Below are 23,962 nucleotides of genomic sequence, written 5' to 3' on the forward strand. Positions count from 1 at the left end.
CACAGGACCTAAACAGAACTGAGGTGAAGATGAAGTCTGTGGTGCCAAACGGGTGCTGCACGCTGCTCACTTAACGCACAAGCTCTAATCAGGTGAGGTTCGTGATGCTGGATGTGTAGATGAAGCCTTACATTTAGCTTGAACATGACCAGAGACAGAGCTTCAGTGAAAGGTTTCACACACACAAGTTAGCTAGGAAAAGTGCGATGGTCTGGAATTGAGGGAATTAAAGACAAAAACACTTTTCTCTCAAGATTTGTTTTATCAACTGGCTTTTGTAAACTTTTTTATTTCGACTCACCTCCTCCTCCTCAGGCTCCTGAGCCTGCGGTGTCTCCTGATGAGGTGTTCCACACTCGGGACTGTAATGTTCACAATAATCATACGCAGCTCGAGCGTCTTTCACCAACAGCAGCTGCTGGATATCTCCCTAAAAATGACACAAAAAAGTTCCAACATTTAGAAATATAAAACTTTCATCACGACCACTGTATAGTTTCTATATTTAATTATTTTTTTAGCATTAGACATCACTCGTAGTTACAAGGCGAGAACTTTAAACACAGGACAGAAACAAAATGCTGTGACAGGAACTGAGTAAAAAAACGCCAGGTTTAAAGTGTGAAGTTTACGTGAGAGCCGAGAGCTGAACTGAGGCTCAGTTTCATCATAAAATTCCACCGCGCTGCTCACTGCTAATGCTAACACGGCTAAGTAATGTTCATTAGCATCTTTTACAGTAGCAGATGAAAAACATGATCCAGAATAAAGCTGTTCATCAGAATCTGTTTCTCAACTGAAGTAAAAAAGTTCAGTAAGATTAATAAAAAAATCAGCTCCAGATGTTTACTTAGACATATCTGAGACTTTTACTACATTTTATAAAATCTTTTAGAAGAAGCTTTTTCCGATTTATGTGTCAGTGAATAATAATGATAAAGTTTATTTCTGATCTCAGTTTACTTGAGACGCCGTCAGGACCGAGGTCTGATCTCAGCATTCTAATAAATCTGATCTAATTCGTTAATCAGTGTGTTGATTCCTGCTCACGCTGTAACGTCTCGGTCACATCCTCCTGAAACACGGAAAAGTCCTCGCTTATAAAAGTCCTGGATCCTGGAGCGATGACGATGAGTGAATGATGAAGATTCTGATTTATTTTCATTTTTAGTGTTAAATTAATGTTTACTTCCTGGTTATAAATTAGACAAACCTGCTCTTTGAGACTCAGTCTTTATAAACTCAGTCTTTATAAACTCAGTCTTTATAAAGTTATAAAAATGAATTTAGGGTTAGGGTTAAGGTTTGGGTTAGGGTTAGGGTTAAGGGTTAGGGTTAAGGTTAAGGTTTGGGTTAAGGTGTCTGAAGCTTCAGCATGTTTATTTCTCCTGACAGTCACAAACTCATCAGAAATAAATCATCTACTCCACCAGTCACTTGAGATGTTTCACTTCCTGCAAAATGACATTCAGGTTTTTCTTATTGTTGTTTTTTGACATTTTTTTCCAAATTTGTGATGCAACTTTTTTGTGTAAAACGACTTAAATTGGTTAAATTGTGAGCACGGGTTTCTTCTGCGAACCTCCTATCAGTATTCCAGGAGAATGTTAGATGGATAAGACCCAGGAGACCGGTCCACGTTCCTGCAGATGACTGTTTCAGCTCATTTCATTTATTTCACTTTTTCCTGCTGTTCGTTTTTATAACCAGATCTTAATCCACGCTTCATAAAAGTGGCTCTTTGTTCTCAAATAAATTCTCACATGTGGAGCTTCAGGACTTAAAGTTTCAGTTCTTTGCTGGACTGCAACACCCACAGGTGAGTTAGAGAAAATCCCTCTGCAGTTTAACAGAATTCCACCCCAGATTTACCCCAAATACTTAACACCTGAACAGGCAGAAAGCAGCAGCACAAGAACAGAGAACTGGGGTACGTTTGGGGTACATCTGAGATATGTAACCCACAGAGTGGGGCAGCGTGGGAGAGAATGGGGTAGCATGGGGCACAGTGGGGTATCATGTGGCAGAGTGGAGTATAGTGGGGCAGAGTGGGGTATCGTGGGGCAGAGTGGGGTATAGTGGGGCAGAGTGTGGTATCATGGGGCAGAGTGGGGTATTGTCGGGCAGAGTGGGGTATAGTGGGGCAGCATGTGGTATCATGGGGCAGAGTGGGGTATAGTGGGGCAGAATGCTCTCTATCGCTCTCATTTTATTGCTCCCTTTCTCTAAAAATAATTTTTATTTCAGAAATTGGGGCAGTACAGTCACTGGAAAAACAACAAAAGCCATCAGAAAGCACAGTAAGCACACACACACACACACACTTCTTAGATGGTGAAACTTAAGATGCAGAAAATAAAGGAGCCACACAAACTGAACACAAAAATAAACTGAAGACCGAAAAATCTCAGAATAAACAGTTTATCTTTATTTATCAAGCAATTCACTGTTTAGAGGAAAATATCATCATCATCATCATCATCATCATCATCATCAGGGAAAAAACAAAAAGCCCACAACCTCACACACACACACACACACACACACACATACACACACAGTTGCTGATCCTCATCAGTTTTTCTGTGCTTTTTATGTCACTTAAATAAAAATAATTCTGGTTTCTGGAATTAAATAAAATAAAGCGTAAAATCTGTGTGTGATTACTGCACACCCTGAAGATGAGTTTTTTCAAACCCAAGCCGAATCATAGCAGTGTTTCTCTTTACAAAGACAAACCCTGATTACTTCTGACAGGGAACTTGGCAGGTTTAATTTCCTGCACACTTTGTTTCAGGTTTGATTAAACACAGACCTCAGAGATTAACTAAGACACAGGACTCAGAGCTTCGGTCCAGAATCCATCATTCCTCAGTGACATTCCTCAAATTCACACGGTGCACAGAGTAAACTCACATCTGCACTACACATGACTAATCCCACTAGGTTTACATGCAACAGCATAATCTGATTACACTCAGAGTTTACTATTTATCACATGGTGAAATCTGATCATTAAACATCACAGTAAACAGGTTACAGTCCGATTAGAAGAAAATCAGTAAATATTCCAGAACACATCCATAACACTGAACTAATCACATCATCACATGACAAAAAGATTTAATAATCACCATATTTCACATCGGGATTAGTTTAGAAGACTTCCTGAGATAACACATCACACACACCCACACATCACACACACACACCCACACATCACACACACACATACACACACACATACAGACATACACAAACACACACACATACAAATACACACACACAGACATACACAAACACACACATACAAATACACATACACACACATACATATGCACACATACATTCACACACACACACACATCACACTTATACACACACATCACACACACTTACACACACACATATGCACACATACATTCACACACACACACACACATCACACATATACACACACATCACACTTACACACACATATACACACACATCACACTTACACACACACATGCACATACACACATATACACACACATCACACTTACACACACACATGCACATACACACATATACACACACATCACACTTACACACACACACATGCACATATACACACTCATACATTCACACACACACACACATGTACACACACATACATCACACACACACACACACACATCACACACACTTACACACATGCACATACACACATATACACACTCATACATTCACACACACACATACATCACACACACATGCACATACACACATATACACACTCATACATTCACACACACACACATACACATATACACACACATACATCACAGACACACACACATCACACACACACTCCCACTGTTCTCAGAGGCTGTTTAATGAGAAGTACAGACGCCTGGAGATGAACCTTCACTCAGTAATTCAGAGCTCCCATATAATCAGATTATTAACACGTTACTCTGATATCTGTTGTTTTTCTACATCTGTAAAACAACAATACAAAAATATAGAAATGTCTGGTCTCTGTCTTCAGATCAACTAGAGACCAGAACTTTAAAATTCTTCATCTGACTGACAAGAAACACCACACTGTTAAACACTTAACATTACTGAAGACAAGGCAAAGTTAATTATTCTCCAGTAGAAATCACTGGACAGATATCATCGTATTTCTTTCAGGTAAAATTGCTGAGTGCTGAATATTATTTTTCTGTAATAATGACGGAGAAGCGTTAGAGTGTGGATCAGTGATGAAACACAGACCGAGACTTTTCTCCAAACGGCAGCAGCCAGTTTATCACTCTACTGGGAGGAGTAAAACCACACAATGTGTTTCCCAGCAGTGGGTGAGACAGACACACAGACACTCAGAGAGAGAGAGTGTGTGTGTGTGTGTGTGTGTGTGTGCGTGTGTGTGTGTGTGTGTGTGTGAGAGAGAGAGAGAGAGAGCAATGCTCAGTTCTCCAGCTTTCTCTCCACAGGAGGTCAGTTTCTGGAAAATAAGGAGAAAAAGGAAAAGTGGAATAAAGGTGAGGAATGCAGTGCACACTGGAGGGAAAAGAGAAGTGGAGAGTGAACGAGAAGATCAGAGATGGAATTTTAAGAATGTGTTATTTATAGAAAAAAATAAAAAAAACAGACTCCCCGAATCCTACTTTTACATTTATGCTAAAACCTGATACTGATATTTTCACTATAATAACTAAAATTGTGTGTGTGTGTGTGTGTGTGACAGAGAGAGGACACACCATATAACTAGATGTTTAATAACTTTATGAAGGTTTTTCCATCAGAAGATCTCGGCTCTTTTTTACTTCCCTTTCCAGTCTGTTGTGGGCGGAGCTTGTTTTACTTCCCTCTCCAGTCTGTTGTGGGCGGAGCTTGTTATTATCAAACGTTGGTCAAACATGAGCTTTACAGAATGATCAATCCTGTGAATCAGGATTTTCCAAAATATGCCAGTGTCACTTCTCTAATCATCTGTAGAACGTTTCAGTGCAGAAAGTTTCTTCACTTCTCACAGAGAACAAAGACATTTTCAAGGTTTCTGTCCCGTGTGGTTTTCTTTAAACCGCAGTATCTCTTATACATCTGTGGATCTTTGGTCTAGAAACACACACAGATCATATTTTCCTCCTGAGCTACAGACACTCGCCTACTTCCAAACTCACACCTGTTTATGCAATCTGCAGAAACACACACACACACACACACACACACACACACTACTGTTTTACCTTCACCCAAACACAGAAACTCAGAGGACATTTAAATGTCACTCAGCAGCACCGTTTCATCCACCTGTGTTTATCTTTAACGCTAAATTTGTGTCAACACTCAAACATATAACTGAATATTACAAAAATGTGTGTGTGTCTGTGTGTGTCTGCATGTGTGTGTGTGAGAGAGAGAGGTGTTCAGTTTCAGTAGAGCATTTAACACACCCTTTTCCTAGCACTCACATTCTACATCACTTTGATAACCGAGTCTTCTTTTAAGTGACTCAGATCATTTGATTCAGTTGAAATGATTTATTTAAGATTCATTCAGTGTAAGAGAAGTAAATCTCACTCGTACTTCTGACTCAAGTCAGTAATTTATATCAGGTGACACACAGAATCTCACAAATATAACTCATACACAGGCACCTGAAATGTCTGGCAACAAGGAGAACTGAAGCAATGCATCCTGGCTAAATCCAAGTACACACACACACACACACACACACACACACACACACTAACAGAGCGACAGGGCTTTGTCGAGGCGTTTACGTTATGAATCAATACAGGAACAGAGACTCAATTTGTCCTGAAAGACGTCTTTGTCCTCAAGCTGTGCTGAAGTTACGTAGTGGAGAGTCGTTTAACTCTCGTTCATTATAAGCTGAAATAATGAATTAAAGACAAACAGATGGAGCGGATTAACAATCAATGTTTTTTACTCTCAAGTCCAGAAATTTCTCAAAAACTATAAAACTGTCCTCAAAATCGGAGCCCAGCTTCAGTAGAGTACAGTTCATATAAAGATAATAAAATAAAACTGAACTACAAATAAAGACAAAAATATTCTGTAACTAGAGGTAACGAATATTTACCATCACTAACAGAATTAAATAGAAAAACTTTAGCTTTAAAAACTTACTTCACATTTTTTAGCCTGTGGTCCTGTTTAATTTCACTGTGTACTGCATTAGCTATGTATGGTTGACATGACAATGAGTGTGTGTATGTGTGTGTCTGTGTTTGTGTGTGTGTGTGTGTGGTTATGTGTGTTTTTGTGTGTGTTTGTGTGTGTTTGCGTGCGTGTGTTTGTGTGTGGGTATGTGTTTATGTGTGTGTTTATGTGTGTGGGTATGTGTTTGTGTGTGTGTTTATGTGTGTGTTTGTGTGTTTGCGTGTGTGTGTTTGTGTTTATGTGTGTGTGTGTTTGTGTGTTTGTGTGTGTGTTTGTGTGTGTGTGTTTATGCGTGTGTTTGTGTGTGTTTGTGTGTGTGTTTGTGTGTTTGTGTGTGTTTGTGTGTGTTTGTTTATGCGTGTGTGTCTATAACAATTTTCATGATGTATTAATTTGTGTATGATAAATTATCCCACAACGCACCACAAAAACCAGAGTGTCGACACTCACTGTGTTCCTGACAGAAATGACATTATTTTCTGAATCTTCTCACCTCCAAAAAAAGCTGGATGAACCTCAGTGTGAGAAGCTTGTTATTGTTGATGTAGTTCTCAGATTTGACTTTATGTACATTAGAGAGATTGTTAACTTTAATTAATGTTCTTTATCTGGTCTGTTTGAGTGTAACGACTTTAATGAGTTAAACTTTCACTAACAATCCTGTCTGAAGTACCATGAGTGAAACCTGATGATTTATACGACACAAAACTGAAATATTTCTGGAACTGTGTTTGGGACACACAGTGACTGATGAGGAAGTCGTGTCCCAGTGTGGAGTGAGTCAGGGTCCGTCACAACAACATACACTGATTTACCAGCTAGGGAACTACTGACCTGATTGAGCCACAGCCATGGCTTTATCCTTCATTTTGTGAGACAGAGGTGTTTAACAGAATGTTCTTATTAAACACATTCCACCAGATAATATCAAACACAGCAGAGTAGCATAGCATTTCTGCTATCATCCCACTAGCATACAAGATGTGGCTTAATACAACACGCTTTGTTTGTTTAGTCTGTCAGACATTTTCCATAGCTTTTAGTGTTTATGACTGTGAGTGTTTATTTGAAGCAGGCAAATATTTCAGGACATGCTAACCGCTAATTTATGTTTATGTAAAGTTTGGATTTGGAAGGAACTAACAAAAACTAAAACTTCAAAACTAACACATCACGTTATTCTAAAATGTTTTGTTTTTGAAGTGACTTAGCATCTGAAAGATCAGAGTCACTTCCTGGCTTTTGTTTATGACAGAACTGAAGATCGCTTCTTTACTTGTTCTGGAGCACTGAAGCTAATGTAGTAAAAATTTAAGGAAAGCTCATAACCACCACTTTAGCAGGTTTCACTGTGTGTGTGTGTGTGTGTATCAGAGTTTAAAGTTAAAGCTCTTAAACCATCAAATCATCAGCATTCAGTTACACTTTGAAGAAGATTTGAACTCAAACTTTCTAATCAGCAGTCCAACACATTACCCACTAGGCTCCCACATCCCCTGATGGAATGATTCACTGATTCAAAAGAGTGAATTTCAATTTTGACTGATTCATGAAGCGAATCACTGAATAAGAAAGAAGTGAAACTCACTGATGACTGAACGATTCACTAAAGCAAACTCTGACCACTGACTGAGAGAGGAATGAATCACAGTAATGGATGACATAAGCTAAACTAAAGATAATAAAAAAAACTTTATAGAAATGAATATTCAATTCATAATTTATTTATATTCATCTCTGATCTAATCTGGCTGATTAAAGGACGTAATCATGTGACACTGCAGTTTTTTTAGAAGACTTTGTAAGTGTATGAACAAAACATGGCTGTAATAAAACTATATATTTTAGTGTATTTTATCCTGAAGTGAAGGCAGTAGCTTATGTAACATCCCCTGGAGCTGGTTTTCAGGTTCTCATCTAGCTTGCAGGTGTTTTTTCCATGACTGAAGGACTAGTCTCTAAGTGTCCAGGTTTTCCAGGTCATGTTGGAAGCCTGAATGTTCCCATAAACTCATGATGGAAACTGCACACTACAGCTTTCAGAGGAACATTGAGCTCACATTGAGATTCACCCACAATCCTGTTCTTACCTCGAACACCTCCTCATCCAGGATCCTGGTGCCAAACACCGTGATGCCATCGGTGCTGATTACAGGTTTATTACTTCTGGTCAGAGGCTTTGAGATTTTCTTTTTGCAGTCAACGATCATGGTGATGGATTTCTTCTCCACGCTGATTGCCACACGATGCCACCTGAACACACAGCCATAAGACACTCAACACTAGATGACTATGACAGAGCATGCTGTGAATCAGAAACTGAGTCTGAGGAAGGCTAGAGGATTAAAGCAGACTAAACAATCTCATTATCAGCATCACAAGTGACTTCATCTAAAAGTTATGTTCATATCCATGTATAGAAAGTTCCTCATATTCAGCATTGGGTTACTGAACCATGAAATTCTTTGATCATCCTTTGATGATCTTCGTATTAGACTCATACTGTACATAATATTGACCTCGAATGACTGTGTGAGAGTGTATTTACAACCTAAACATCAATTTCATCTGGACATAATTTGATTACATCAAACTCAGACACTGAGATACGACTCTTTTATACAAACTGTTTTATGTGTAACTCTCACATATTCTCTGTAGTTATGTCCGATTTCCAAATCAGCTTTAAATCCTCACTCACACATTAGTGTTAATGGGGTACGGAAAACAAACACTTCCCAAATGATATAATAGATGGACAGGGTAGAAGGGTGCCAATACATTGTGCAGTGCAGCAGATGGACCAGTCAGTAGCTGTACACCTACAAAGTATCCTGCTTTTTCAGTATAACTGATGCATGGATGTAATGATGTAAACAATACTGAGGAAGTGATCAATACTCCAGCTGCGAGTATTCATTTTCTCACGTGAACATTTTCTGATAACTTCAAATGACATTTCAACAAAATCACAGGTTGAGAAATTATTCCAGACTGAGGGTTGGAAATTCTGTGTAATAATCTGTTCCAAAATCCACAACAGTGTTCCAACATCGGCACTTAGACATTCCGAAAATTCACAGCAAGCTGCAGAGCTGGAGGCACAACAAAACAGTAGGACAGAACCGTACACCTTCCACAATAAACATCCTGAAGAGAAAGAACCTTCGCTGTACCGCCGGCTCCAAAACACTGACACAACTGTCTATGTTTCATCAAACACAAATCTAAAAGTCATCCATAATTATATACAACACACAATTTAACACAAGAGACACACAGAGATACAAAAGGCACAGAGACATACAGGACACAGAGGGTACAGAGACACAGGACACAGAGACACACAGACACAAAAGGCACAGAGACACACAGGACACACAGGGTACAGAGACACACCGAGACACACATGGCACAGAGGGCACAGAAACACACAGAGACACACAGGGCAGAGACACACAGGGTACAGAGACACGCAGAGAACCACAGAGACACATAGGAAACAGAAACACACAGAGACACACAGGGAACAGAGACACACAGGGTACAGAGACACACAAAGACACAGGGCACACAGAGAGAAACAGAATACAGAGACACAGAGACACACAAAGAGAGACAGAGACCCACAAAGACACACAGAGAGACACAGGACACACAGACATACAGGACACAGAGACATGCAAAGACAAACAGGACACAGAGACACATTGAACACACAGAGACACACAGACACACAAAGACAAACAGGACACAGAGACACACAGGGTACAGAAACACACAGAGAGACACAGACATACAGGACAAACAGACATACTGGACACACATAGTGACAAAGGATACAGAGACAAAGGACACAGATGAAATAATTAATGAGGTAATGCTGAATGTTTGTTTGCATCAGATTTACTTACTTCCCATCAGAGAGATTAATGTTTCTGAATAATGGATAATTTTCAGGTGTAGGTTTTCCATGCTGATCTTCATACAGGAAGATTGGAGTGCGTCCGATCTCCACCCCGAGCTGCTGCAGTCCTTTATCATTATACACTGACAAGAGGAAGGCCTGAGTTCCAGCTTTGGGCTTTATGGTCATTAGGATGGAGAAATCTTCAGGAAATACTCCATCTGAAAAAAAAAAAAAACAAAGTAAATTCTGTTCAAAATTCTCAAAGCTTTAATGCAAAAATCTGCTTCCAGCTTGTGTATGAAGTCTGACTAGCAGTTTAATGGTTGTATTTATAGCTATATTAAAGTTTATTAGAAAAACCCACGATAAAAGACGATCATCTCTGAAAACAACTTTTAGCAAAGACTAAAAATGAGAGATTATTATTAACTCCAGCATTTATTTATAATCTCACATCCTGTCAATATTTCATGATCAAGACTCAAACTTATAAATAAACCTTTTTAACAAGCGAGAACAATAAACACAACACACCAACACAACTGCTATTACTAAACCTTTCATATTGCCGCTTTAAGTATTTAAGCGACTCCTTTAAAAGCTGACCTCGTTTAATTTACTGAGCGCCGTCTCACTTCCACTCGTGTGTTTGACTGATTACCTGGAAAGAGTTTTTTTGTTGCAGTGCTGATCTGCGCTTTCTTGTCCACTCTGTAGGCCACGTCAGGTCTGGATCCTCTCCTGACAGGACAGAGTCCCTGCGTCTTCGTTATTCCCTCCGGAGAACTGCGGAAGTCCAAAACCTTCAGCACGTCCACCGGCTCGGCTGTGATCCGGAGAAAAATAAACTCAGATCAGAATTTACACGTTTATTAAAAGTTCACTGACAAACACATGATGTGTCACATGCTAGGAGCCGTTTGTGTAATGAACAAGAAACTTGACAGATTTCAAGTGTTAATTGTTTGTTAATGTTGTTTAGCTGTGAGAATAAACCTACACTGAACGATTAAACTTACACTGTTGTATAAATATAAAAAGTCCCACAGCAAAAAACCTGTCAGAAATGCAGACGTTTCGAAGAGGAACATTTTAACATAAGATTTAAGAAATAAATAATAAAGAACCGAAGCTGAAGCCGTTTTCTGGCCATCATACACACGGGGAAACGTCTGAGTCAGCACTGCCAACGCTGCCCAGGACTGGCGCTTAAACTGATGCTGGAAGAAGGACAAGTTCTCTTTATTTTGGAACATTGTGCAGCGCTTTGGGAAAGTCAGTAATGACTTGGAACTCGGAACATTAAAAAATATCCAAGTTGGAAAAGTGCAGTGGAAAGTGATGAAATGATCAAGTCCAGGAGTAAGACACAGATTCTTCATCTGCTGCTCATCTAACACACTTCACTCCACATGATACACTGATACAGCACTGAAGATAGACTAGGGCACTTAACCAAGGCTCGAGAAGTCAGACAGATCTCAGGGTGAGGTCACAAATACACACATCACACACACACACACACACACACACACAAAATTATACATGCACTCACACCAACCACACACCCAACCCCACACACACAGATCTGATTATACATACACTTACCCACACACTTGTACACATACACACACACACACAATTATACACACAATTAGACCTACACACACTCTCACTTACACACACACACACACACACACACACATTCATGCATGATGGTTCCAGATGTGCTGTTCAGTAGCACTAATGCTGATTGATTGCTCCCCCAGTGTTTCCTACCACTGTACTGTACAGCTTACACACACACTCACACACACACACACACACACACACACATTATATAAAATCCGATAAAGCTTTACAAAAATCACATTTAATAAATTTTACATTTAACACAGTTCACTCACTGAGACCAGAAACACACACAGATAACCTGAGATCTGGACTCTATTTGTTTAGCGCTTTTAACAATTCCCATTGCCTCAAAGCAGCTTTACAGAAGTATAGAAACAGAAGAGAGAGAGAAAAAAGAAAGAAATATATAAGAAGAAGAATAAATAAGATAAAAATAAATAAATGAATATATACAAATAAGTTAAAAAATCTGAACTTTAAATTTAAAATCCTATATATCTAACCCTATCCCAGTATCTGACACGTTAATGAAGGAGTCTCCAGTGTCATGTTACAGTCTGCTGTATTTTAGCTGCTGTGGTGGGAGAGGAATAAAGTGCTCAGGAACATGCTGTTAGAGAGAAATGATGTGAAGAAGAACTTCAGTCACTGAACATTTTTAATCAGGTGAGCAAATCAGTGTGAACTTCTCATTCTCCCAGGGTTAGGGTTAGGGTTAGGGTTAATCCTCATGGTTAGGGTTAGGGTTAACCCTCATGCCCAGGGTTAGGGTTAAAACTCATGGTTAGTGTTAGGGTTAATCCTCATGGTTAGGGTTAGGGTTAACACTCATGGTTAGTGTTAGGGTTAATCCTCATGGTTAGGGTTAGGGTTAACACTCATGGTTAGTGTTAGGGTTAATCCTCATGGTTAGGGTTAGGGTTAACACTTATGGTTAGGATTAACACTTATGGTTAGGGTTAACACTCATGGTTAGGGTTAACACTCATGGTTAGGGTTAGGGTTAACCCTCATGCCCAGGGTTAGGGTTAACACTTATGGTTAGGGTTAGGGTTAACCCTCATGCCCAGGGTTAGGGTTAACACTTATGGTTAGGGTTAGGGTTAACCCTTATGCCTAGGGTTAAGGTTATGGTTAACCCTCATGCCTCAAGGAACGCTGCTTCTCCATCTCCATCAGGAACATAGTGATCATCACTGAGATGATAATGAGAGGTTTGTGTTTTTTATAAACCTGATATTCATGTGTATGTTGTTGTAAACTCTGAACACAGGTCTTGGTGTGTGGGTCTACAGTGGGGTAAGTGAGCGGCTCCACACAGTTACCACTCCACAGGTACCACCTTTTACGAGATGTTCTGCATGTTGTTGATTAAAGCTCTGTTGTGGTTTTCATCTGGCACTAGCTGATAATTTGTGGTCCATCAAAGTGTCACAGTGTTGAGCTGCACAGATTTACTGTGTGATTAACATGAATGTGTGCAGTGAGGTGCAGAAAAACACACAGAGAGTCACCCGGCTCCTTCTGCACACACATACACGCACGCGCACACACACATGCACACACACACACACGCACGTGCACACTCATATGCACACACACACACGCACGCGCACACACACATGCACACACACGCACGCGCACACTCATATGCACACACAACACGCACGCACACACACACACGCACACACACAAACACACGCACACACACACACTCATACACACACACACACGCACGCACACTCATACGCACACACACACATGCACACACACACACACGCACACACACACACGCACACTCATACGCACACACACAAACGCACACTCATACACACGCACGCACACACTCACACGCACGCGCACACACTCATACGTACACACACACACACACACACGCACGCGCGCACACATATATACACACACATATATGCACACATTTATACACATATATACACAAACACACACAAGCGCACACAAACACACATACAAACACAAACACACACATCCAAAACACACAGACACGCACACACACGCATCTCTCCCCCTCTCCCCCTGTCTCTCTCTCTGTCTCTCTCTCCCTCTGTCCCTCGCTCTCCTTCTCTCTCTCTGTCTCTCTCCCTCTGTCCCTCTTTCTCCCCTGTCTCTTGCTCCAAACTAGAGGAATGTAAAATTCTGTTTTTTATCCAGGTTTGTAAAATGTACATCTCTGTATATTGTGCAGTCCTTAGCGTCTAATTACTAAGTGAAGTTCACATTATCACGTGTCTCCTGGTCAGCAAACAGACAGGAAACTGAACGCTCCCTCTCTGGAGGACAGTAAACCGCATACACACACTGGACATCAGTCATCTTGATTTTTTGGATAAATGAACATCAGCTCAGACTTCAACTTCAACAGGGTTTTATTTTAACATGGCAAAAGAAGTTATTTTCCATGAAATCCCACATGATTCCAACGCAGAGGGCTTTGGAAACAGAAGCAGCTTGGATTCCAGCCCGTGAGGAAGATCTAACCTCAGGAGTCTGATCTGAGCAGCTCTACACCTTCTGCAGCTGATCTGATTGGTGGTCAGGTGTTGATGAAGTCCCTCTGACAGGAGTGCAGCTTTATAGTAATGCTCTTGTATAGAGATGTTATAACAGTTATATAACCACAAGTGCTCTGCTCTTCACACTCCTCAGTGATATATAAACTCTGCACACTCACTCTCCTGAAGACGTGTTCATTAAATGTACAATTCAATCTTCATAATAAAGTATTCTTTTATTTTCAGGCTCAAATTAAAACTTTATTCACATGAACTGCCTTTGAATATAAACATTTTGACTGGAGAATGTGTGACAGTGAGACTTTGTGTCTGTAGGACTTAAAAAGTCCAGCTAAAGAATTCAGACAGTGGTCCGATCTCTCGGCTCAGAGAGGAAGCGTCTTAAACGTGAGCATCATGACCCAGTCTGCTGACTTTACCATCACAGAAACACTGATGTTCTCCCATTTACTGTTGCAGATAAAAGGCCAGGTGTAGTGTGGGTTTGGTTCACGGAGCATGCTGAAGACATTTAAGCTTCGGCACAGAGACTCAGACTCACACCAGCTCCACACATCACGCTTTTTCTCAGAGATAAAAAATAACTATAAAAAAATCTCATTCCTATAAGAAGATCAGATTGTGAATATCAGACAGGAGGTGAAGAACGTGAGCATGTGATTGTTGAAGGTGAGCAGGTCCGAGTCGTTTTAATAAATCATCTGCAATTGAAAAGCGAGCCTCTGTAATCTCCTGACCATCCACTGATCCACACACTGAAATCACTGCAGCTAATAGAGTGTAACTTTTACCCAGTAATCTGTGTGTGTGTGTGTGTGTGTGTGTGTGTGTGTGTGTTTCTCCCTCTTTATTCTCCAGCATGAACTGAAGGTTTCTTTGTGTGCCTCAGAAATGCCTTCCAGTGCGTCTGCATACCTAAAAGCCTCATATATTCCAGATGTGCAGATTTGGCGTCTCGGTCTGACCGCACGCACAGAAGCTCTTAAACACGGCAAAATCCCAAATCAGCACAAAACCAGAGGCTCAGAAGAGAATGAAAGAATAAAATCTACACCAAGTTTTTACTTTATACTGCATGTTATCACTCGTCTTTATTAAAGACTTGGGGTGGGGGTGGTGGTGGTGGTGGTACAGAAACAGAGGGGAGGGGGAGGGGGTATATAAACAGAGGGGGGAGGGGGAGAAAGAGAGAGAGAGAGAGAGAGAGAGAGAGAGAGACAGAGAGAGAGAGAGAGAGAGAGAGTGAGTAGGGGCAAAGAGGGAGGGAGAAAAAGAGAGTGGGATCATGAGAAAGCCATATACTTACTGACTAATGACTCGAGACTGAAGTCTTATCACAGCAGAGAAAATTCACTTCCTGTTTCTTTGTTTCTTTGATGTTCTCCTCTGTGTGTTTGTGCTCAACAGCTGCAGTTTAAAAACCTTTAGAACTTTCAGTCTGTCCATCACAAACCACTGAAATGCCAAGAACCATCATCTCACATCTGATGAACATCTTCATTTATTCAGGAAATGTGCACACGGTGTGAACCAGTCATCTGTCTAAGGAGAACACTGTGGGATCTACTGCGTGAACATGTACAGGTTCTCTTAGATCTTACATCTCTGGAAAGTTCTGAGTAGATCCCATAAAAAAGTGCTTTACCAAAGAGAACGATCCACTAAAGCCTTTTCTTGGAGTGTGTGTATTACTGGCTGAGTGTGTGGAACAAAAGCTCTCAGACCTCTCGGGTTCCCAAGCAGAACCCTTTCCTGGAAGACTGAGAACACGTCACTATCCAAAAACTTCTGAAGAACCCCGAAGAGCCACTGAGTTCCACATCCATACTGTACTGCTGTAATGAGGTTTTAGAAAAATGGGCAGCTCTTCTCTAGTTCTCTGACTGATTATTTATAGAGATTCTTGTTACCAATTAACCAGCTAGTTAACATCCTAAAGAACAAGCTAATGCTAGCAGGAGTCTTAGTTATAGAACCTGTAGGATGGAGGAACCATAAAGCTTCTTATTCTGTACAGAGCCTGAAGAGTGATTTTCCCTTTGGAGAAGGTTCCAATGTAGAACGCTCTCTTGGTATCTTAGAACTCGTATTTGTTCAACACATGTGGACAAAAGAAAAAGAATAAAAACACTCTTAAGTTATTTAAACCCCTACAGCTAACACTAACTGAACAACTAGCTAATTCTAATAACCTAGCTAAAGCTAGCAAGAGGTTGGTTTCTGTCTTAGGAAGATGAAAATGTTTTAAATGCAGAAACATTAACACTTCTTGTTGCCTCTCAAGATGGAACCCTTCAAGGTTCCGTGTGCAATGGTTCCAAGCAGAATGAGTTTTTGTAGGCACAGAACCCTTAATTACCCTTAATTACCCAGAGCAGTGAGGATGTGTGGAGCAAGTCATGGTTCCTGAAAGAAGAGACGTGATGAAGAGCTGAGTGCAGTGAGCAAGAGGAACACTAGAGGGTGGTGTGGAGAAATGAGCAGATATTTTAGACCTACACTGTCATTTTTACTCACAGCATCAAGAATCACAAGGATTTACAGCTAAATAAAACTCCTTGCCTGTGTATCGCTGCTAACACACACACACACACACACACACACACGCGCGCACACACACACACTAGATACACTCTAGATTACACTAGCACTGAGAACCTGAAAATGACAGGATTGTTGTGAGGAGATTAGTTTCATCATGATGAGTGTGTGTGTGTGTGTGTGTGTGTGTGCGTGCAATAATGACTGTCTGTGTAGATGCAGGTTTCTCACACTGTTCCACAGAGTGTGATGTTGGTGGGATCCACAGAGCTTCTGGGTGACTCGGTTAAATACAGATGTGTGGAGAGGAAGTAATCACACCACCTTTTCCTCCTCAAGGTTCCCCACATATGGAGCAGGAGACTTGAGAACCTCTGGTTAACTTTAATAGTTTGAGGTCAGATAGGATTAATTCATCCCAGACAGCTACTGCGCTAATATCAGGCTAATGCTAGTTCTCAGTAAGAGTTTTCTGAAGCTTTCACTCTTCAAATCCTTAAATATTCTATGGTGGTTCTTATTGTGGAACCAATAAAGGTTCTATGAAGAACCCTATAACTGGGAGGGTAGCTGTCTAAAAGCCAAGAAACTTCAGATATCTAAGGGGCTTTTTACACCTGGTCACTTCATGTGTTTTCTGTGATCCGATAGCTATCCGACGGTAAAAAGACCAGGTCTAAATGCCCTCTGAAACGTTTTGGAGACGGATATAAATACGACGGTACAAACCCCTTCAGGAGGTGGTCTGGGACGCGTTTCAGATGAAACTGGACAGGTGTAAATGAATGTGGTTGTTCAAGCCACATACGTCAGCGCTAAACTCCTCCCAAACAGAACTACGTCACTCAGGTGATCTTTCACACAGGCGTCTCGTCGGGTCTTAAAATGCGCTGCTGCTGCCAGCGAAAACGGAGCAAACAGTAAATGCTGTTTTTTGTAGCATAACCGTGGTAACCAGTTTAATCGTCTTCTTTTTGATTGCGTTCTGAAAACCACACACACCAAAGTGTGTTCCGTTACAATTACCCCGGAAATGAGGTCAAATATATTAGCATTTTGGGCGGGAATAGAAAGATCGGATCGTTATACGATTCGCCGAGACGCTTTTATGTGGTCTAATGTAAATGGAACAGTTTTAACAAATCAGATAGATATCGGATCAGAGACAACACATGAAGTGACCAGGTGTAAAAAGACCCTAATGAACCATTTTCTAAGATTGTGCGTAAAATTCCAAACAGAATAATATTTGCACTCTTAAGGGTTCTGCTGTTGTCCCTCTGTGGGAACCTATAAAAGTTTCTAGCTAACACTAGCTAAATAAATACGACGCTAATGCTGTAGTGACAGAAATCAGCTTTAATAAGATCCACTTTTTTTTGTTTCAAGTGTCTGAGGTTCTTCCTGTAAGAATGAATATATCAGATAAAGCATCACTTCCTCAGCAGGTTGGAGAACCGCAGTGAGCTCTGACTCGTGCAGAACCATATGAGTGCCGTGTGCTGACTTAAAGACACAAGGAAAATTTTTTTCCATCTTTCCCCCAAAACCCCCCCACTGCAGACCACCCCCACCCTTCATGGGCCTTCAGTGGGAACCAGGCTAGTGTGGAGAAATGGTGCGCACACACACACACACACGCACACACACGCGCGCACACACACGCACACACACGTGCACACACAGTGGAAGTCAGGAAATAAAACTAATCCGTTCCTGATGCTATTCGTAAACCTGCTGTTAGAGAAAATCACCAATAAAACCAACAAGGTTTCAAAAGAACCGGAAAAGTTCAACCAGGCTTTAAACAGCTCTGTGTTCAGACCTGAGCACTGATCTGCTCTCTACATGCTCTTAAAAAGGGATAACAACAACATTCATATGAAGAATATCGGGTCAGATAGAACAGAGTCTCTGTGTTAATAGAGTTAATAAAATAATAATTATTCACAGTAACACGATCAACACTTTCTGTAACTTTACCTTCATCTGAAATCTGATTAAAACAATAAATGAATAAATCAGTTCTAATGTTCTTTAGTGAGCAGCTGAAGAAACATCTGAGAGATCATCACAAAATACACATTACATAATATCTCTAAATAATAAAGAAATAACTGTGCAGGAAGAAGGAGCTCTAGACACAATGGGCATTTTTCAGACTGAAGGTTTGTGTGTTTGTTTGGAAAAGATTCTTTATTTACTTTTTACACCTTTATTTTGTTAAGTGTCTTCCTGTGACCTGTAACCCCACACCAGCACCACATGCGCGACACAAACCACATTTTTCCTCATAAAGCCCATGAAGGTTCCAGCCCAGTTTTACAACAGCCCTCTTTACATCCACTGCTTTTACCCCACAAGTAAATACAGAGCAGATAAAAAAAACCTCAGAGTCAAATCTAACATTTAAAGCAGACGGGAACAAAAATATACATTTCTACACTATAGTTTATAACAAAGTCAGGCAGCGAGAACAGCCAGAGCCATGAAGTGTAAACGCATCAGACACTCTGAGAGATCAGACACTGAAATAATCAGACACTCTGAGAGATCAGACACTGAAATAATCAGACACACTAAGAGATCAGACACTGAAATAATCAGACACACTAAGAGATCAGACACTGAAATAATCAGACACACTAAGAGATCAGACATTGAAATAATCAGACACTCAGAGAACAGACACTGAAATAATCAGACATTCAGAGATCAGACACTGAATGATGATTTACAGGAGAAACACAAACACAACTCCCCTGAAGTTAGAATACATCACAGGACTGGATGTTAAAGAGCATTGATGTAACTTTAGGATCCATCACCCACAGACCCACACACACACACGCGTGCGCAAACACACACACAAACACAGACAGACCCACACACGCGTGCGCAAACACACACACACAAACACAGACAAACCCACACACGCACACGTGTGCGCGCAAACACACACAGACCCCCACACACACACAGACTCACACGCACAATCCAAAGTAGAGCACCTTATAAACAGGTATGAGTGACTCAGTAGAGGAGCGAGTCTGTGGGTCTGTGAGTCTGTGAGTCTGTGGGTTTGTGAGTCTGTGGGTTTGTGAGTCTGTGAGTCTGTGGGTCTGTGGGTTTGTGAGTCTGTGGGTCTGTGAGTCTGTGGGTTTGTGAGTCTGTGGGTTTGTGAGTCTGTGGGTTTGTGAGTCTGTGGGTTTGTGAGTCTCTGCAGTGTAGGTTTGTGTTACAAAGAAACTTTTACACACTTTCAGAATTACTGTGAAAATATAAATCAAATAAACTTAATCTAAACCATAAAAGATTTTAAAAGTAAATAAAAGGGATGTTTGTCTCAATCTATAAAAGACGTGCAGTCAGAAATATCACAGTACTGCAGAGAGGACGGAGGTCTCCACACACACACACACACACACACACACACACACACACACACACACACCTCATCTACTCCTCATCATCTAATAGTTGTATTGTAATGTATAATGAATAGAATGTATTGTTTTTTACCTGCTGTCACACACGCAGTCTGCAGGAGCACCGATACGGTGATGAGAGTCGATACACCGCGATGCCAAAGCCACTTTCTTGTCCTCCACCTCTGCGCATCCATCATCCCGATTATTCAAGACAAATCTCCTCAATCCACTAAATTCTCTACTTTTATTTGTTCTCTGCCATAATAAGAAGTTTCAGTAAAACAGAGAGTGGATGTGGAGCAGAGACTCCGGCCACAGTAACTCCTCAGCCCTGAAGGTGCGTGTGTGTGTGTGTGCGTGCGTGCGTGTGTGTGAGACCGCGCACGCGTGCGCCTGTGTGTGTGTGCGTGTGTGTGAGACCGCGCACGCGCGCGCGTGTATGTGTGTGTGTGAGTGAGACCGTGCACGTGAATTTGTCTGTAAGTATGTGCAAGAAAATATCCCAATAAGGAGGAGGGCAAAACCTGAGCCTGAAAATTGAACACACACACACACACACACACACACACACACACACACACACAATACTGCAGATCAGAGGTGAGAAGTTCAAATAAAAATTTTCACATATGTAAATTTATTTTACATAAAATTAACAGGTTAATTGACGCGTTAAATAAATTTAAATATGTGAAGATTTTTATTTTACTATTGTAGGATTTTATTGTTATTTTATTGTATTTTAATTCACACACACACACACATATATATATATGTGTGTGTGTGTGTGTGTGTGTGTGTATAGACAGTGAAACATGATTAATAAATAATTACATGAAATTCTGGATGATTTGTTTGATATTTCTGCATGATGATGTTGCTGATGTATTAAAATGATTCATCATCTGCATTTACACACGTCATCTCTGGTTGGTTTATTTAAAGGCGGGGCTTCACTTTCTACATATTTAAATCGTGACTCACTGACACACCCACTGGCCTCCTGTGTAACTGAGCTCAGTGCTCACCGCCAATCTCACATTCCACACACACACACACACAGACCGACACACACACACACACACACACACACACACACACACACAGACCGACACACACACACACACACACACACACACACACAGACCGACACACACACACACACACACACACACAGACCGACACACACACACACACACACACACACACACACACACACACACACACACAGACCGACACACACACACACACACACACACACACGCACAGAGACCGACACACACACACAAAAATACACACAGACAGACACAAACACAAACCTGCAAACACAGACACAAACACACACACAGACACAAACACACACACACAGGCGCACACACACACACACACACACACACACACACCAGTCGCTATTCTTCTGTGATTTGTTTTTAACATTTAAACAGTCTGGAATCAGAGACCAACGGACAAACAGAGCGACACATGAGCATGTGGACAAGCAGACAGACAGACAGATATACAGACAGATAAACTGATATACAGGAGAGAAGACAAACATATAAAATTTTGTTGACTCTTGCTGACATCACAGTGTTATGCTGTTAGCTTACATTACTAAGTTAATAACTAGCAGCTGTTGGCTTTAAAGCTGCTATATGTTACTATTTTTGTGGCTGGTGTCGCTTAAAGCTGCTTTAATTTGCTGGATTACAAAATAGTTAAAACAGAAACCAGTTTTATGTTTGCAGTGATATTTCTGAGTCAGGAGAATTTTTTGGACACAGATTCTGATTTCTAACTCTTGCCATAGTGTGTGAGTGTGTATTTACTTTAAATCCCTAAATTTAAGGCAAACAAACAGAGCTGAGCCAATCCCTGATTATGGCTTTATAAAACAAAGCTGAGTCTTAATCACTGTCATTATCTCTCCACAACGGGCAAACCATCAGAAACACCACATGGGAGGGTTGTGTGTGTGTTGGGTGTGTGTGGGGCAGGTGGGGGTGGGGGGTGGCTGTAACACTCTAAAACCCAAAATCAGAAATTAGCCCTGATTCAGACTCACTTGACTGTAGTTTGAGTTTTTTTATTTATTATTTACCATTTTAAATGATGCTTAAAAGTGAACACTGCAAGCTGCGAATCTTGATTCATTTCATTCAGATTTACAATGTTCCTGATCACCCTGAGACTATCTATATCATATCTAAGAGTTCTGTGTGAAAGAGTCATTTAATGGGAATGAATCGTTTACAAATCACCTGTAAGTACATTGAAAAGCTGCCCGTCCCCAAGTCTTTTATTCCTCTGAGCAATTTAGCAACAATTACAATTTTTAATGTAATAAAGAACAACATGGAGATGATCTGGTTATTATGAGAGTTGCAGTTAATTCATTTTGTCTTTCCAAATGTTAAATTAATGTCACCTTACAGAAAACTTCACAGTTTCATTGATTTGTTTAATCTGATTATGTGTGGTGTGAGCTGTACACGTCCTTGTGAACGAGCTGTTACTATGGAAACGATACTGCATTAGAACAAGACATTAATATAAACCTATGGTTGATGTTCTGGCTCCAGTCTGAGACGTGCTGCTCAACAGAAACACTGCACACCTTCTAACCAATCAGAGCCCAGAATTCAGGTTTTTATGAAGATGAGTTTTATGGAGTTTATGGAGTGATTCCTCTTCACTTTAAACACTTTCCTCATTACACTGTAGTGTTAAATAAAGCTCCATATCATCCAGTGATAGAATATAAATCTGAGATCACGCCGTGAATTTATCAGGATATTAGTGCAGTTCGAGTCAGACACAGTGTGGAAAGTGAAAGTCTGGAATACACCTCCAGCTCCAAGCTCTGCTTATTCAGCTAAACATCAGACGCTCTGCTTTTTCACCCCCCACTTAACACACGTAAAAACCCTCCATTCAGGGAAACCACTGGAAAGGAATTCTTCATGGGTTTTTTTTAGCAGTGAAGCAGAGACTTGCAGCTCTCGCTGTGTTTCCTGGGCCCGAGGCCCAAAGCGGTTCATTTTAATTGAACCGTCCGTCCCGTGTTGGCTCATGTGGGAAAAATGCGCTGCAAGCAAAGCAGAAAGCACTGCCACTATTTTTTCCACACGTTCTAAGCATACAATTTGGTGCATTTGTAGATTCTTTGTGTATTCTAAAGCATGTGATTAAATAACCAAAGTGCTCCATAAAGCTCTGGTGTAATTATTCTATAAAGAGAACGCTTAAAGAAATAACTCGTCTACAGAGAGCCTTTTAATTTCAGCTCCAGCTCATCTGACCTGCTCTCCATTTTTACTCCATTTAATCATACGTCAGGATTTTGGATGTATTTTTATGATGATGAAGTGATTGTGCTGCATGTTAAAGTGGTGAATGAAAGAAAAGTGGTGCTTTTTTGGAGCCGCATTCAGTGATCACTTTGACCTTTACGTCAGGGTTTTGGAGTTTGTTTAGATCCCATCACTCTGTGATTTCGTGGTTTTGGTTTTGTTTCTTCTCCTCCGGCTTAGTCAGAGTCTATGACTTTCAAATATTTCAGTCCAGTGAAGACTGCAGCTCTGATTATAGTGCAGGTTTATATTAATGTAAAGTTCTTTGTGTTTGTGTATCATGGAGGAGTCTCAGTGTCAACAGCACAGAGGAGTTTACACGTCTTTGTGGTTTCTCAGTAACATGACACGTTTTTGATGGGAATT

The 23,962-nt window shown here is 40.7% G+C and overlaps 1 protein-coding gene across 1 annotated transcript in view; it reads right to left on the reverse strand.

The window, feature by feature from the left end:
- Positions 1-20,589, reverse strand: part of col11a1b (collagen, type XI, alpha 1b) — a 61,513-nt gene extending 40,924 nt beyond the window's left edge. Inside the window, exons 1-5 of the mRNA XM_060866892.1 lie at positions 20,335-20,589; positions 10,749-10,913; positions 10,092-10,305; positions 8,268-8,430; positions 302-430 (exon numbers count right to left, since the gene is read on the reverse strand). Coding sequence (XP_060722875.1) covers positions 302-430; positions 8,268-8,430; positions 10,092-10,305; positions 10,749-10,913; positions 20,335-20,440 — 777 coding nt within the window. The 5' untranslated portion in view covers positions 20,441-20,589. The remainder of the gene's footprint in view (positions 1-301; positions 431-8,267; positions 8,431-10,091; positions 10,306-10,748; positions 10,914-20,334) is intronic.
- Between the last annotated feature and the right edge of the window lie 3,373 nt (positions 20,590-23,962).

This window comes from Tachysurus vachellii, chromosome 1 (assembly GCF_030014155.1).
Source record: "Tachysurus vachellii isolate PV-2020 chromosome 1, HZAU_Pvac_v1, whole genome shotgun sequence".
Lineage (NCBI taxonomy): Eukaryota > Metazoa > Chordata > Actinopteri > Siluriformes > Bagridae > Tachysurus > Tachysurus vachellii.